Genomic DNA, 17,357 nt, shown 5'->3' with positions numbered 1-17,357 from the left:
CCTATAACCAGGTGTTTTGCACTGGGAGGTGCTGGTCCATTATCATGCCAGTAAGAAAGGCACTGAGACTCTGTAAGGTATCATTTAAAATGCTATTTATTAGAGATGTGATTGTAAGGAGATAATAGCACAGATAATCTTACATCCCTTTAGATGGTGGGAATGACAGGTGGTGTAGCATTGAACAGGCCTCTGATCCACGCGCAGCATGCTGAGCAGACCCTGTCCACAGAAGAGATTTTGCCTTTTCAGTCATTTGAGCTATTACAGGATTTTCTTACAAGGAAACAACTGTATTTATCATTTCTACAGTCAAACAGAAACAGTGTTCTCATGAGCACTTCTTATTGTACTTTTAGATAAAGGCAAGGTCATGCAGTAGCGTAATCACCAGTATCAAGTCAAGTGGGAGCTGCATGCATGTTCCTCTTGTTAGAGCGAGCGGGCTGAGGTTACCCTGCAGCCAGGGCATCTGTGTGCCTGAAGGCCACGCCAGACATGCAGCGCAGGCATGGCCGTACCCAGGTTAACTGTTCTGGAGCACTAACTCCTCAGTGTGCAATGGTCTTTTGGTCAGAACCACTGCACCACGCTATTACAATCTAAGAACTGGTTTCTTGCTCCCCAAACTGGGAATGTGAGGGGCTGGTTACCACATCTGCCTGGGGTGCAGCTGACTTACTCTTACCTGTCTGGGCCCAGCGTATGGAAACTCTGGAATTCAATGCTACAGTAGTACACAAAATAAGTATTATTGGTAGTAACTCTATAAATGTCAAAAATTATCTCTGGCACTTCGCTGTCTACTTAAACTTCTTGCTGAGGGACAGAGGAGTTCCCATTACCTTTGTGGAAAAACTTGCTTCTCCTTATAGACAGATGAAGACTACCTCCCTTCTATCACAGAAAACTTCTGCTCTCAGGAATACGACAGCTGAGAAGTATCTCATCAATTTGACATTTCTGACCTCTAGATCAGGAAGGGTGCAAAAAGTTATTTCATGAAGAACATTTCTTTAACCTTCTTTCTAGCTTCTCCTACTTCAATTACTACATATGAAACATGTCAGACTTATGAGAGACCTATTGCATTTACCTCAAGATCAAGGAAACTCTGGATTCAGTTCAAGTCAAATGAAGGAAACAGTGGCAAAGGATTTCAGGTCCCCTATGTGACTTACGATGGTGAGCACGGGATTGTTTGCCATTTTTGTGTTACATGTGAATTACAGAAAATTGTCCTTTAGAAACTCTCTTGCACTGATTACAAGGAGAGAGGAATGAAGAAAAACATGATGTAACTCATTTTTAGTCCAATGAGTTACTTTAAAACCAGTTGCAAAGACTGAAACAATACCTAGTTTTATTTTTATTACTTTTTCTAATACTTTAAGGATGGACAGAAAGTTACACAGAATTCTTTAAACTTAATCCTTATCCCACTGAATTCAATGTGTCTCCTTTTAATGGGCATTTGTCATATGCATAATGAGAATACCATTAATTGCTGTGTATCTTAGGAAGCCCCTTCAACAAGTCCTACTGGTAACCCACACAATTTTGATAATTGAATAAATGAATAAAATCTCAAGTTCAACAGAGAAAAACAATGATGCAAAAAGAAATTTCCTTTCAGGAGCCACTTGCATAAATGCACATTTTAAAACAGTCTGGCTTGTCAAATAAGTTATGCATTTAAGTGTGTTTTGAACTTTGGGATGATTTCTGTTTTAACAAAACAAAGACCTCTGTGATGCTTTTGGCAGCTGTTAGTTCACCTCTTTTCCAACAAGCAGTGCAATTTTGTGAGCGATGAGAAAATCTGTATTAAGCAGGTCATTCTGGAATCAAAATGGCAGTTGTTCTCAGGACAGAAAATGACCACCTGTTCCTGGCTGTGCTGCTGACTTCACATATAACTTTTGACAGTTATTTCATATCCCTGGTCCTGTTTCTTATTCTCTAGAACACAGATAATAAAAGCATTATTAGCTGGAGGGTGTGATTTTCTGGGGCTAGGTTAGTATTTATACAGATATTTCAAAATTACTGTTCTAAAGCAGTACAGAATTTTCATGTGACTAGATTAGATTACAGCAGCTTGAGGGACACCAAATAATTAACTGGATACGAAATTTCTCAGCTTTCTTAAAGAGGAGGTCTAGATAAGGCCTGGTTATTATGCTCCCAAAGGGTGGCACAAACAGTCACTTAACTGTTCTTCACTTTTCAGAGGATTACCAACAACTCATAGAAGACATTGTTCGAGATGGACGATTATATGCATCAGAAAATCATCAAGAAATTCTGAAGGTAAGAAAAATCTGCTTTATCGAAGGCTAACTAAGAATTTCTTTTACTAAATATTTTCCCAAGATAGTTCTTATTACCCTGATAGGGCCATAATATTTAAACCTCAGGTGTGACCCCCAATTAAATTCTCTGTCTTCTGAGGTTTATGTTGGTATTGGGAGCAGCACAAAATCAGTGGCTCAGCTGGGCTGAGCACGTGGATGCATCCTTTGCTGAAGCAGGAACTAAATGAAATGTTTGCTAACATGATTGTATGTTGGAAAAATTCGTCAACCAAGAATGAAGAACTTATTGTTCTTACTGCTAAGCCTTCTTCAGCCTCAGTCTGGCATGTGTTTAAGTGAGTCATTAAGTTAGAATTTCCTGTGCATTAAAAAATGTGTTTACCTAAATCACTGTCCTGCCTCAACAAGACATAATGATAATGTAGCATTGCGAGCTGTCCATGAAATGGTTTTCCAAAGACACAAGCAACACATTGGAGAGAATTGTGGAGCAAGGCTGCTGGGCTGCCACCTGTAACAACTAATTAATTAAAACTTTAAAAAGCCTGTTCAGAAGGCAAAACTGAGCCATGTAAATGTACAGCTTGGAAGGAGAGGAGCTGATTGACAGCCAGCTCCCCTGGCCATCCCTGCCCCAGCACTGCCAGTATTCTCTTGCTAGAGCTTTGAGGTTGCTCAGGTCTCAGCTGCAGTGTATACGATCAGGCACAGGCTCAGCTGAGGCTCTGAATCAAGACTTAGGACGGTACAGCGGAAGGTCCTTAAAAAGCTCAGCATCACTGAAGAGCAGCCTCTTCTCTTGCTTTTGAAGGGAAAGCCCTGGACAACAGTGTGGACAGGCTGGAAGGGCAGTTTGCAAACTTTGCAAACTTTGCAAACTTTGCAAACTTTTGCAGTTTGCCTAACTTTGCAGCCGGTTTGCAGTTTAACCAGCTACCTCCCTCTCAGTTCAGGTCCTCCCAGGAACGCTAATTGTAATAAAACATCCGGCACAGTAGAAAGATTCATCAGTATGTAACTCCACAGCAACAAGGAGTACTTCCTTTACTGCTTTACCCAGAATCAAGTTTTGCAAAAAAAACCTGATTGTTGTTCATTAATGTTGAAAGCTGTGCAGGCCAAATCCAAACCCTATTTTTATCTAATACATATGTTGTCTCCCATAGGACAAGAAACTGATTAAAGCTCTCTTTGATGTATTGGCACACCCACAAAACTATTTCAAGTACACAGCACAAGAATCAAAAGAGATGTTTCCAAGATCATTTATAAAGCTACTGCGATCAAAAGTTTCCAGATTTCTACGACCATACAAATAGTCTAGTGGTATTCAATTTCTGGTTACTTTGCATTCCTGACAAATACTGTCTTTCCTCCATAGTAGAAACATTTGCTAATTTGAAGGCTCTTTTTTGCAGTCTTTTGTTTTCAATTGTATATTGAAGAATACCTATAATGTTTTATAATTGTTAACAGCCAATGTTCTGAGTGGGATTTTTACTACAAAAAAAAATTGTGCATCCTTGACCTGAGTGCATCTAGTCGAAGATCCAAATTTGTGTCTGCACTAGTACATCTTCACTTTCCATTTGAAATTACATTATGTAGAAAATATTCTTTCTAGCTTTTTATTTTTCATCAATAGTAACTTTCATCAAAGCAAAGAAGGAATCTATTCAAATCTGATTAAACTACCTGCAAATAAGTTCTGTTGTAGAAAGAAGTATGTAGTATAAATAATATTTGGATTTTGAATTGCACTTGAAGTTTATATTTGAATTGTTAGAAGAAAACAAAACAATCTAAATTTTGTTATTTCTCATTTGTGGCTTAGTGGAACCTCTGTACAAGTAGAAAACAAAAGGGGAAAAAAAGAACAAAGGAAACAAAAAAAGAAACAGATGTATAATTTTGTTTTATTAATTACATGAGATGAAGTCCCATGCCCTCATGTCCTGATGTTTTTATCTGTCCTCTTCTAAACTTCTTCAGAGGTTTGCCACTGTCAGTTACTTCATTGAAACAGGTTTAGCTCTGGATTTCCATATACCAGTTGGTCCCTTTGAAGGCATTTACGATGGGGTAGGTGAGAAATGAACACCAACAACACTAGTAGTATTTCTTTCTGTTAATAGAGCATCTAATTAAGTACAATATATAAATATATAAATATATACTTCTATTTGTGGGTACATTAGTAATGTTATCTGTAGTTACTGTAAATATTATTCATGCTTAAATCTTTATTCCCACACACCCTGTTTACTCATATGTATTCGTAACTTTGCTTAGATGATTAAATGACTTCTCCAAGTGCTTGTCACTTCCATTAACACCAAACTAAAGCCTTTTGGAGTTTTATAATACTGGATGATGGTTTACTCTAGGACAATCTCTTTCAGCATACATTGTTCCAGGAAAAAACAGTGTCTGTTAAGAAGCAGCTGCTGTCCAGTAAAGGGTCAGCTATTGCCTCTTTTGTGAGCACCCCCCACATGCAGACTAACAGTTACCCCTGAGGATGGCACATGTGAGAGGAGCTTACCAAGGAATAACTTCCGTTGGACCTGCTGCTTCTAAAAGGCTGAGAACATACCTGTATCACAGGCCCAGACTCTACTAGGGATGAGGGGGTGAATGGGACACAGTTTGGCAGATGAGTTGGAGGGCAGGCCCTGCTGTCTGCAGAGACCTGGTGCTCCCTTTCATCACAAATTTGTAACCGCAGTGCCCATCAGCCCCGGGGACTGTATGGTCTGCAGGAGAGCATTAGCATCATGCTCAGGCTTTCTTCACAGAGTGACAGGTACTGGTGGGTTAAGGTGATGATAAATCCTTTGTTTCCTGCTGTTTCCTGGCAAAGGAGCTAATTTCAATGAGAGAGTAGCGCTTTTTTAATTAGTATTTCAGCCTCTTTACTTTTAAGTCCCTTCCTCTTGTATATAATTTTCCCTTTTGATCCTACAAGTTTATTACATGGAGAAATTAACCATCACACCAGCATCCTTTCAGAAAGACTAACATAGTTTTGCTTCACTGCGTATTTTTTTTTGCATATCTACCCTGTAGTTTAACATACCCTTGGATGCTGTCAAAGACGTACATTAAAGGTGGTTATGGTTAACTTCTTACATTTTTTTTTTCTCTGTGAGCAACTACTGTTTAAATTTACAAAGTTGGTTTCTGTTGGCTACAAGTGGATGAATATTCGATTTCCAAGAGACACCTTAAGTATTCTGCTGAGTTTTTCTACTTGGCCATCTTGTAATTTTGCTTGTCTTGTTTCCTTTTCTTTTGAAGAGTATATTTTTTTTTTCTTTCTATGCCTGAACAGTTTCAGCTTAGGGTCTAACATCTCATTCTTTTCACTTGTGGATCTTAGGTTTTTTACAAGCTTTCTCTTTAATATATATATATTTATATATAAACCCTCATTTCAAAATGTAACATCTCCGTAAAAGTTCTTTGTTAAAGGCTGTTAAACCTAACTTTTTGTGAGGATGTTGAAAAAATTTTTAAATAGTCATCATGGGCTACTAAAGGTGGATATTTGAAGGAGAAGATCTCATCAGTACTACATTCAGTCATGCCTGGAATGAAAAAAAAAAAGGTTACATGTATTTTTTTCTTTAACAGGAGTTATTTGTAGAAAAAAAAGTAAATCTTAAAAAAGCAAAACTCTATTTAGGTACTTGATTATGTGTAAGTGCATAGCTAAAAAACTACTTCAGCCAAACAGTATTTCAACGTCTGATAGGTTATTCAGAATTATTAGAATGGGTCAGGATTGCAGCCATTCAACTAAAAAATATGAAGGAAAGGATATGAAAGATATGGAGAAAAATAACTTCCTTGTTTGCTGAAGGATTTACAGTCATCTTTACTACTTCAAACTTCTAGTGAGAACTTTGGAACCTTACATTGTTTAGTCAGTTTAGTAAAATCCTTGCTAAAATTTTTTGCTTCACAACCCACAGGTTTGGACGTAATACCACCATATGATACTGGTGCCTAGCAGGACAAATTTCCTCTCTGGAACAGGGCTAAAAGCGATAGCCTTACAAGTCCTGAAAGCACTGGAAGCACTGTAACATTTTCCAAGTTCTTAGCTAGACAGGGAATCCAGTGCCAGATAGCGACTGCAAGAGGGACATGTCCCAGTTACGGCCACTGTTAGTGGACCTTGGTAGAGGTGTGAACATGGGGGGGACTAGCTGCGGTTAGCTTTGGTACCACTCACCCTGACTTACAACCACATTAGACAAAAACAGGGTTTTGTCTAGTTCATCCTGACACAACCTGAGAGTGTGTGTTTGCTCATATTCCCTGGAGCCAGGTCAGGCCATGGACTCCACAGTCAGGGCAGGGAACTGGGGACTTCTGTAGCAAATGCAGACTTTGTGTTGCTGAAAGCAGTGAAAGAAAGTAAGTAATTTGGCCTTCAAAAGTATACAGTGAAATGCTTCTGCGTATATAGGGGTTTCATATGTGATACATTTAGAAAAACAGGTTTGAATGTTTGTGGCTCTGCACAGAAATACCCTTGGGTGAGCAAATTTCTAATGAAATAAGTAATCACAGGGGGTACGTAGGACTGTCTGAACTGATTTCATCTGATTTGTACAACAGCACTGAATTTTTACATCAGCTCTGAAAGTTTAAAATTCTTTGACTTTAATACCAGATTTATATTACAGAAACTGGCGGTCACCAAACAGAAGGGGAGCTCAGCTCTTCATTTGTTAATGTAGGTGTAGGATGTCTGCATTGTCAGAAGCCAGACAGCATATTGCTACTACAGTAACAGTACACCAAGAAGGAATGTTGTTTTCTATGGAGAAGACCTAGACACATTTGGGAATCAAAAACTATACAAGGAGAAATATGGCAGCCTTTAAGATAACCAGCTTCATGAAATTAATCAATACATTGCAGAATATAAAATTTTGGCTTTTACCCTAAACATGAAATACTGCATTTAAACATATTCAGTAAATACAGCCCTGTATCTGTTCTTACAGAACTACACATTGTATGCAGGATAGGTGCAACAATGTGTTTGTGTGTTACTACAGGAAGGATGAAGAAGTGTCCATTGTGATTGCCCAATTCCACGTCACAGACTGAGCTTTTTGTTTTCAATTTGGAAATGCCTGTATGCTTAAAAGCTGCACCTGTAGCACTTACCATTTTAAGTCTCTCCTCCTGCTTTAAATACTGCACTTATTTTTAGCGAGGTGGTGGTGAATCATCCCTAAACATTCTCATGTGCCACCAAATCACCACCTGCATACCTGCTGCAGTCCAGGAGACTGCAGCCATCAGGAGTTGCTAACCAAGCCCTAGGTCCTGCCGTGAAAGTGCTTGTTAGTGATTTCTGTGGGCAAGTTGCCTCTTGAGAGTACAGGAAGCATCCAGATTCACTGTTTGACAGATTGCCACCTGCGTCTTGCCTGCAATAGCAAGATTTATTCTGCCTGAGGATTTAGCTCACCACAACTGGATTTAAAGCCGCTGAAGTCTTTCAGCCCATTTTCTTGCCCTGCCTTCCTTCCTCCAACATACATTAGATTTTTACCTAAAGACCAACTTCTGAAAAGAAGTTTATTTCCTCATTGTACCTTCCTCATAGAATAAAGTTAAACCACAGTGGGTTACAATCACTAAAGATTTAGGCTGATCTTTTCTACACATGAGCTTCATACTAGGGTAAGCTTACTTAAAAGTAAGCAAGCTTACTTAAAACTAGCTTACATAGTAAGCTAGGTTTAGTTTAGTTTGAGTTTACTTTTAGACTAGCTTAAATAAATACAGGCTTAGTTGTAGAGTTTTCAGAGAGTCCACATTCTGACTTGTCAGCCAGTTTTGAAAGAACACAGCTCACCTGTAGTCTTCTCTCTGTAAGGAGAGCACCAGGCTGATGCCACACGGACAAGGAACATGCTTACACACATTAAACATTCAATGAGGAAAGTCACACCACACCCATTGCCCCTTTGTAAGTGTGCCCAACAGATTCAAATTTCTCAGGTCAGTCTTATCTATGAACAACCCAGTTTTAATCTTGCAGATAACAAGTTATGAACTTCAGGCGCCCAAGTAGTGGTATGAGTCTTATACAGGATCTGCTGACTGGTCATTGCCAGCAAAACCTAACTGCTCTGTGACAGTTCCCGTGTCTGGACTCTAATACCTTTGAGTGCTCATAAAAAAGAAGCTGGAGTGAAATCTTCAACAACTGAATCCAGTGGCAAATTTCTCAGCCACCTCAGGGGTCTGGACTTTCCCTGTTGTAATGATGGGAATGAGCAACACAGGCAAATTTACTTGTACCTGTGTCACGAGTTCAAGTAGTTGCATTTTTTTCATAGTTTAAAACCACTGATCAACAGAAATAGTAAAAACTGGAGAAGTTCTATAGATTCTCATGCTTTGACTTCAAAGAAATAGTTTTCTAGGACGAGACACTATTGTAAGCACTTGGGGGGGGGGGGGCGGGGAAGACTTTTGTCTCCCGTAAGAATTTATGGACGAAGGGAAATTTCTGTAAGGTAATATGAACTTATTCCTCAATGTGAGACTTGGATTCAGAGAGAAGTCTCATGTTTTATGTAACATTTTTCGTTTGAATAGAAAGACTGGGAAATAAACTCGTAATGTCAAAAAACTGTTATCCAAGTATCTGAATATATACAATTCCAGTTTGTTATTTCATTTATTTATTCTGTTTCATCACTAAGCTTTTAACCTATAAAATTAATATGTAATATACAAGAGTAAAATGTACAGAAGTACCTTTAGATGTAATAATTTAAACCATCTGTATTCAGAAAGCGGAGATAACAAGTTTAAAGATATACAAACAATTGCAATTCAATTTTAGCTGAATTCCTCAATATCTAGAAAAAGTGGCTTTGCTTAATTAAACTTTATTTTAATGATTGTGGAAAATATCTTTTTTAGGTTTTGTTACTTTTTTAATTAAAATTATTTTGTAAATATCATTTTCTATGTTTTATACCTTAGAAAGGCCATTAATTTGCATTGACAGCAGCAGATATTCAACACACTGATTAAAAATGTACTTCAGGAGACTGTGGTGGATGTAGTCGGTAGTCTGATTCATCCTTCCAGATTACTGTTCCTGTTACTTCTATAGGAGTAGTTTTCTGGGGCAATTTAACCTGCGAATTTTCACAGAATTGACTACCAAGTGTCATTCTGAAGTGCTTACCATTTTCATATCGTATAAAGAGTATGTATTTTAAAGTTAGCGCTAGTTCTTCTTCAGTTGTTAGGATAAGAAACAGCACAAAACACAGACATAAATGGGAATTCAAAACATTAAGCCCAAATATAGTATAAAGACAAGGAAAGGTATGGGATCTCTGTGCTCCGAGGTGGCAGTGGAAGTGATAAAACCTTATATTGGATGGGATCATAGAGCCTTTTTTAGGCAAAACTGCTACTGAGGTCAGTGGTAGTTTCACCTGAATGAAGTTCACTATGATCATGTCCATCATCTGTTAAGCAGGAATTTCTGGTAGACTTGATTTCAGGGGGAAATACCTGGAGTGTAATACTGGTTTCTGTACCAATTTTCTCCATATAAACCACTGGGCAAGAGTGACATTTTGAACCCTTGTAGATGCTGCTGGGACTTCTAAGCTTTATTACCGTTGTAAATTATGTACAAACAGCTATTTCCATATGAAATGTACCATGATAGTTTAGAGCAAAGATAGTGAATAACTGTACAAAATTTGATACTTAGAAAATAAAATACAGTGGTCTAAGCTTTACCAATATTTTAACAATACTGTCAGATTTGTAGTAGAAAATGTTGTTGTAAATGTACCTTATAAGGAAATACATTTCTTTTGCCTCTGTATATTAATAGCTTTGATTCCTGTGTCAAAGCTCAAAATGAAGCATGTAATAAAACTTTTGTTAAAATCACTTTCATAATAAACGTAAAATGGAATGGATACCCCTGCCTGCCATTTATTTTTGTACATGGAAAAAGCTCCACACACCAGTGTAATGTAGACAGGAATCAGAAGAGAACCTCTGGGGTTTGATAGCATTTATGTATTTTGGTCTAATCTTCATCTTCAGGCAATAAATAACTTTCTCATTGAAAAACTGGAGTTTGTGAGTGCTAAGACACTGAGTTAAGTTCCTTCCAAGCAGACTTCAAGGAGAGCTTTTCAGAGCAAGAAGAAATCCTGGCCACAGGAAGGTGCCACATCACCAACATCCCTCCAGAACCTTTAACCAGTTCTAAAAATTACTCTGATATTACTATGTATGGCTCATGCAGGTGCCCTTTCAAACACCCCTCTATTGAGTAGCAGCCTCGAAGAAAGAGGAAGGAAGCTCTCTTCCACTGGTGGCCTGATGGGTTATTCCCACTGCAAGCTGCCAAGACCAGTGACTTCCAAACTCACCTGCTGCTTGTCCTGCTGAGGAATAGGTTGACAGGAAACTCCACTTGCACCCAAAACGATGATTTAAAGAAAGACCAAAAGCATCCTTTCCCCCTCTAGGCCTCTATATACTGTATAAATACACTGTAGAAAGGCCCTCCTTGCTGCTGAATTTTATGACAGACGCTTTTGCAGTCCAAGATTGTAAAGCAAGTAGAATCTGTATTATCACCAGCCCAAGTGAAACTCCTGATGCTGGTAATGATGAAAATGAATGATGACAGACTGACAGAAAATAGCCTATCCGTAGTGACCTCAATAGGCCAGTTAGATCTGATTTAAATCCTCCTTTGCAGTGCAAGAAGTACAAGCTGTCACTAAGGGCACACAGCACGCTAGACCAGACAAAAGGCACAGATGTTATTAATTCAGCTGTTAACACCTGGTAACGGGTTTGCCACTCAGCAGTGCTTGTTAGGAGATGAGCTCAGCCTGTGGAGCATTGTTAACACCATAGTGGCCACCTACTGCAGAACTGGCAGGAGACCTCATGTACCAGCACAGTGCGTGGTTTTCTGCAGATACTCTCATGTCAGCAGTTTATCTTGTTAATAGAAAGCATTTGTCAAATGACAGTACGCTCTGTGATTTTATATGTGTTGTAAACAGGGCAAATACTATCAGTATGACTGATGACTATTGGTGTCACTGACAGGTTTGTCAGGCATAAAGAGAGAGACGGCTAAATTCTGACTGGCTGCAAAAAATCAATTACTGCCTTTTTCAGCTGGTAGCAATCCACTTTGGTAATACAGGCAGTTATCCTCATTACACTCCAAGAAGGTACAGCGTCACTTTTCTCCGACTACAGACGTGCCATGTGAGATGTTGCTCAGTTGTCTTTTATAGTTTCAGAGCTTTAAAGGAGTACCAGGATAAGTCAGCTCCTATCAAAGACAGAAAAGCTGAACTCAAAAGTTCCTAAAGGTCATTCAAAGCAATTAATTACTGGTAATGAAGTATCTGTGTACAAGGGCAAAAGCCACTGAAAGTTCAGCAGGCATGACAATGTGCGTTTGAGTACAAGATTCGAGTTTACTGAAATAGGGAGTGCTTGGTGAGAATCGCAGAGGGGTCCGTTCTCATTTTAGATTTTCCATGGCTTCCCAACAAGCTCACAAGACATAATGGCCTGATGAACAGCATGCCAGTCTGACCCAGCAGGTAAGTGAAGGCAGATTGGGCGTAGATTTATTCTTCCCTTTGTTCAACCATCAACACTGGCTGACTCCTGGTGTCACAGAAGGGATCTGTCTTGTACAGTCATAAAAAATGGCTATTTTTGCCTTTAAAAAATAATGTCTAAATGGGTAGTCATCTGTGAGCTGCTGGCAACATTTCTCTGAATTTTTATGTAAGTTGCAAACCAGACATCATTCCCAGAGCATTTTGAGGAGGCATTACCCTACCCCAGGTGCGCTTTCTTGAACTCCTGTAGCTCAAGAAGTTAGCACAGCTGCAGTCTAATTTCTTCTGCCCCTGTATGCCTCTGGCTGCTGCTGTTGCTGCCTTGTGCCCCAACAAATTTCCTTCTATCATGTGTCTCAGCAGGTAACATAAACACAGATGCTTCCTCTAGATAGCCACAGACTAGTTTTGCTACAAAATGTTTCTAATTTTAAAACATAAATCAAGAGAAATATGTAAGTGCCCATCTCTGCATTTTATCCAATATGGTATGTATTTAGGAGTCAGCATTACTACCAGCCACAGATTTTTTTATGATCATTTGAGGAGATCCATCACTGCCTAGCTCTATAGAGCCCCATCACTGCTCAAGGAGATGGATGCTGGGCACCTGGCCTGTCAGCAACCCGAGCCACTCCAGCATGATCATGACACACATACCAGTTGTCACCTCTACTATGTGCCTCCTGATGCACAGTGTGAGATATGCTGTGCTCCAACAGCTCTTCTTAACGTGCAGAATAACATCACCTCCAATTCACTTGTATTGTGTGTACAACAGTACTCCTAAGTAATGGTCATATTTTTATAAAAGTAATATATTAGATGACATGCTATGTATGCCTGAAGGCACAGGAAAGGTGAGAACAGGGATCTGCCTTTCTGAAGGCACCCAAGCAGCTTGTGAAAAACTGTGGCACCAGTTGTGGAGGTGCAGTAGGGTGCCTTGGGGCTAAGGGAAGCATGTTGGGTTGCCTACACGGACGTGACATGAGGTGAAGATCCTTGGAGCTGTATGGCAAGCTGTTTTTTCATATTGTACCCCCGGTATGAGTGCAGCCTCCCTCACCCCAGTACAGCATGAGCAGTGAGAGACTGTCTGAAATTAGAACACCTGCACTTGTCAGTGAGTGTGTTATGTCAGTGCATAATATAAATGCAGTAAATATATTTCTTGGGGGATGCCATGAGTAAAAGTATTGTTTGTGCCAGACAATGTGTTTGGCTTATTATCCTTAAGACACTGATCTCTTGTCAGACTTTTAGGCCAAAGACTGAGTCCAGCCTGCTAATATCATTCACCCACTTGCAAGCTGCCTTCCATGGCTTTTTTTCTCCAGGGCATTTTCTAAACTCCATGTTCACATGAGCACCCGTCCCAAGGTCAAAACATGGGTTTCCCTCCTCACTCAGGTGCCCATCCAGCCACATAGCAGGATAGTGCAGCCCCACTGTCACAGGGTAGCCAGTGTATGGCTTCATACAAGGGCCTTGATGAACTCCAGTTGACGGGTGTTGCAGATTTAACTAAATTCAGTGCTTTATTTTTCTCTCCTCCTTCTGTCAGTGGTTCAGCTTCTAGCCACGGCTTATGAAGAAATCTGTTCTACAGCTGTACGTGCAACATTTGTATGCAGCCACATGCCAGGACATCACTGCAGTTCAAAGCTCTGAGCTGATGACCCCACAGCTATCTGAGTCTTACATGGCTCATCAGGGCTCATCAGGCTCAAAGCCTCACAGCTGGTTGATGTCATTGCCTCTGCACAAGTTCCTTGACAGGTGAGTGCAAAACACAGTCAGTGCTGTTTTGGGGATTCTCGTAGTTTGGGGGATGCAGTACCTGCCCAAAAATATACCTCTCCACAAAAGCAGGTAAGCAAAAGCTACACACAATCACTGATATTTTCATGCAGAATACATTTTGCATTCTTGTAACAGCATCTATGATATTTTAGGCTCACAGCTACAGCTATGATAAAGTACAGAAAATTATGTTCATCTCATCTAAAGCCCCCATCTCAGCTTTCCGTGCTTAGAAGTTCTAGTTTTACTGTTGAAAAAGTCATTTATTTGAAAACAAATGGTTTCTTTGATAACGTATTAGAGCATTTATTGTAAAATGTACCAGACATATGTCCCCTCATCTCCTTTTTACTGTTAAGGGTCTCTTCTGCCCCTCACTTCCTTACCTTTCTTCAGGAGAAGGTCTCCAGGACATGCTGCCAAAGCAGAAGGTTCTAATGTGAAACAACAGGAAAATGTAGTGGGGAATGCACATCAGGTCTATCGGGATCAGATAGCCATAAACATTTGGAATAAAGCCAGAAACTGCCAGACTCACAAAATTTTGTAAAACTCTAGCTGTATTTGTCGGGGGCAAATGCTGCTTCACACATGCTACCTCATGATAAATTCCTGCTACAGGGCAGGAACTAAATGAGGTTAGTGGTGGGTAAGTTACTGAGACTGCTGTGACAGAGAAGCAAAACGGCTACATGGGTTGGCCCCCTACAAATAGTGCCTGAAAGCTAAATCCTCTTATTTCAGACTGGGGTAATGCTAGTAAGATCAGGCTTGCTAAGAATTTTTTGCATTCTCTGCAAATACCTACGTAAAGTAACCCAGTAAATTTTACAAGCACTTTGCCTGAGTAAGGACTGCATTGTTAGGCACTGTGAACTAGTCACTCTTCCTAAGAAAACCATCAGAATAATATACTGCGGTAACTTTTTCTTTACAAAGATTATCCACAAATACCTGCTTTCATAATGAGAGGCTGACAGTGGTATCTCTCTGGAATGATGGCTCCCAAAAGCCTCATGTGCAGCTGGCAGCTGAAGCAGTGACAGGAGAGTGGTGAGTGCTGGACTCCGCTCCCTGCTCAAGGAATTACTCCTGTTGTGGAAAACCAGCAAAAAAGTGGGGTAGGCTGCCAAGAACAGCAGTTGAGTAAGACCGCATTAGGTAACTGTTGGACAAAGCCAGGGAATAGCCTACTTACAGTTACTTCAGTGTCTCAGCATCTTACCTACTCTTAACCCCAGTGGTTCTGACTGTGTTTTATTACTACTCAGAGTTTATCAGCAGCAGCGTAGCCCGCCCCTCAAATTCACCCAAACAGCCTGGAACCACAGACAGCTGGCCAGCGGCCAGAACTCCTACCCAAAGTGAAGTGAAAGTGCAAACAAGCAGTGAGAAAGAACCTGCCCGCACTTGGTGAGAACAGGAATTATGTAAATCTCATGTTGGAGCAGGATAATGTTCCCCTTGCCTCTGGACAGGGCATGATCACTGTGGCTCTACTGAACAAAGAAATGAAAATACATCCCACTTTTCTTACTTGTCCTGTCTAGGGAAAAAAAGATTCACTTTTTTTTAGGCAATTAAAAAGTTTGACTGAACTACAGAATTATTATTATATATTTTCTGGGAACTTTCTCATTTTTATAAAGACACCCGGCAAAAAAGAAGCAAACAACCAACCAGTTCAAATTAGCAGTCATAAACACTCCCAGCTTGAGACAACATTTTGTGAACAAAATCTATGCTAAAAAACAAGTCATGTAAATTGCTATACTTGATACAGGCTGTGTAGAAATGTATCAGGTTGTGTCCATATATAACATGCCGTCATGTATTAAGTCTACGGCAAGGAGACAGAAATAAGGGAAGGGTGGCACAAGTGATCCAGTCTCTGCATTTTATAATACTAGTGCAAGATCACAACCACAGCCATCCTCTTTTTCCAAACCACAATATTAGCAAAAACATCCTCAAACTCTGAGTAGCATGGTGGGATCCCAGTCAAGGAACACTAGAAATACAACTAGTTTTTGATCTTCTGCTGTTTAACCAGGTAGGTCTCCTTGGCAACACCCTAGTAAAGCCTTTATGCTGGGGCAGTACAGGAACGCAGCATGTGGTGAGGCAGACAGTCTCAGGCAAAGAGGAAGATTTGCCTGCGTTTACTATTCAGATATCCAACCTGAGGATTGTGCTAGATCCTCATCTGCGGAATGGTGATGTATAATTACAGCACGTAGGCATCGTTTTTAATTTCTTTCTACTCTCTCTTTGCCTGGCCAAGCTATTGCAGCTCTTTAATATGCAGACCCTCCTTCCGATAACTCTGTGATTATGTGGGGAAGGATTGCTGCTCTGGGTAGTTACATAGGACACCAGTCCAGCAACACAAGACAGGGCAGTGAGCAAAGCAATATTTCTTCAACATGGCAGTCATGTTCATTCTCCACTGACTGCACTGCATGAATCTGAGGCTCTCTTGACCAGCTACTGACCCTAAATTCCTATTATAGAACATACCTTTTGTAGGATACTTCTCCTAGCCTAGTGCCGTGCTGCCAGCAGGAGCAGCACTGAAGTCAGGTCCTGGTTCGAACTGAGGGTAGGCTGGCAGGAAAAGCAGTTTTGAAAGCCCCTGGAACAGACAATCCACAGAGGGAGCAACGCAGCATTCCCAGCAGCAGCTCTCGGCTAGGCACAACAGCAGGCACAGCAAAGCCCTGGCTGCGCCCCAAGCAGCCGCCAGTGCCAGATGCCTGGCTTCGCTCTGGTAGCTTTATAGCTATACCCAAGCCGAGACCAAAGCTACCAGTAATGTTTACGAAGCCTCAGGTTAAACTGGTTTAGGTTATTCCCTACAAAACGTAAGAAGGAATGGATTTTCTTATGTCTTCTAAACAACACAAGAAAAATACTAGGAAGCCACCTTCCTCTTACACTGACAGATATTTAAGAGAGGCCTTGTGCTGGTTTTGGCTGGGAGAGAGTTGATTTACTTCATAGTAGCTGGTATGGGGCTATGTTTTGGATTTGTAATGAAAACCATGTTGATAATGCAGAGGTGTTTTAGTTCCTGCTAAAACACAGAGCCAAGGCCTTTTCTGCCTCTCACCTCACCCCACCAGTCAGGAGGCTGGGGGTGCCCAAGGGGTTGGGAGGGGACACGGCCAGGACAGCTGACCCCAACTGACCCAAAGGGACATTCCATATTCCATATGATGTCATGCTCAGCGTATAAAGTTGGGGGAAGAAGGAAGGGGGGGACATTTGCAGTGATGGCGTTTGTCTTCCCAAGTCACCATTACCCATGACGGAGCCCGGCTTTCCTGGAGATGGCTGAACACCTGCCTGCTGGTGGGAAGTGGTGGATGAATTCCTTGCTTTGCCTTGCTTTCGTGCACGGCTTCTGCTTTACCTATTAAACTGTCTTTATCTCAGCCCACGAGTTTTCTCACTTTTCCAGTTCTCTCCCCCATCCTACTGGGGAGCCAGCAGCTGTGTGGGGCCTAGTTACCAGCTGAGGTTAAACCACAACAGGCCTGTAAAAATTCACTTC

General features: G+C 40.6%; 1 protein-coding gene across 4 annotated transcripts in view; it reads left to right on the top strand.

The window, feature by feature from the left end:
- SCUBE1 (signal peptide, CUB domain and EGF like domain containing 1) overlaps positions 1–10,306 on the top strand; it is a 218,111-nt gene extending 207,805 nt beyond the window's left edge. For all 4 annotated transcript variants that reach the window (XM_056341038.1, XM_056341037.1, XM_056341036.1 and 1 more), the window contains 3 exons: positions 1,033–1,185; positions 2,234–2,313; positions 3,485–10,306. In XM_056341038.1, the coding sequence (XP_056197013.1) occupies positions 1,033–1,185; positions 2,234–2,313; positions 3,485–3,637 (386 nt within the window). In that variant the 3' untranslated portion in view covers positions 3,638–10,306. The remainder of the gene's footprint in view (positions 1–1,032; positions 1,186–2,233; positions 2,314–3,484) is intronic.
- Positions 10,307–17,357: the final 7,051 nt, after the last annotated feature.

This window comes from Falco biarmicus, chromosome 5 (genome assembly GCF_023638135.1).
Source record: "Falco biarmicus isolate bFalBia1 chromosome 5, bFalBia1.pri, whole genome shotgun sequence".
Classification (NCBI taxonomy): domain Eukaryota; kingdom Metazoa; phylum Chordata; class Aves; order Falconiformes; family Falconidae; genus Falco; species Falco biarmicus.
This window is presented reverse-complemented; position numbering and strand designations above follow the sequence as displayed.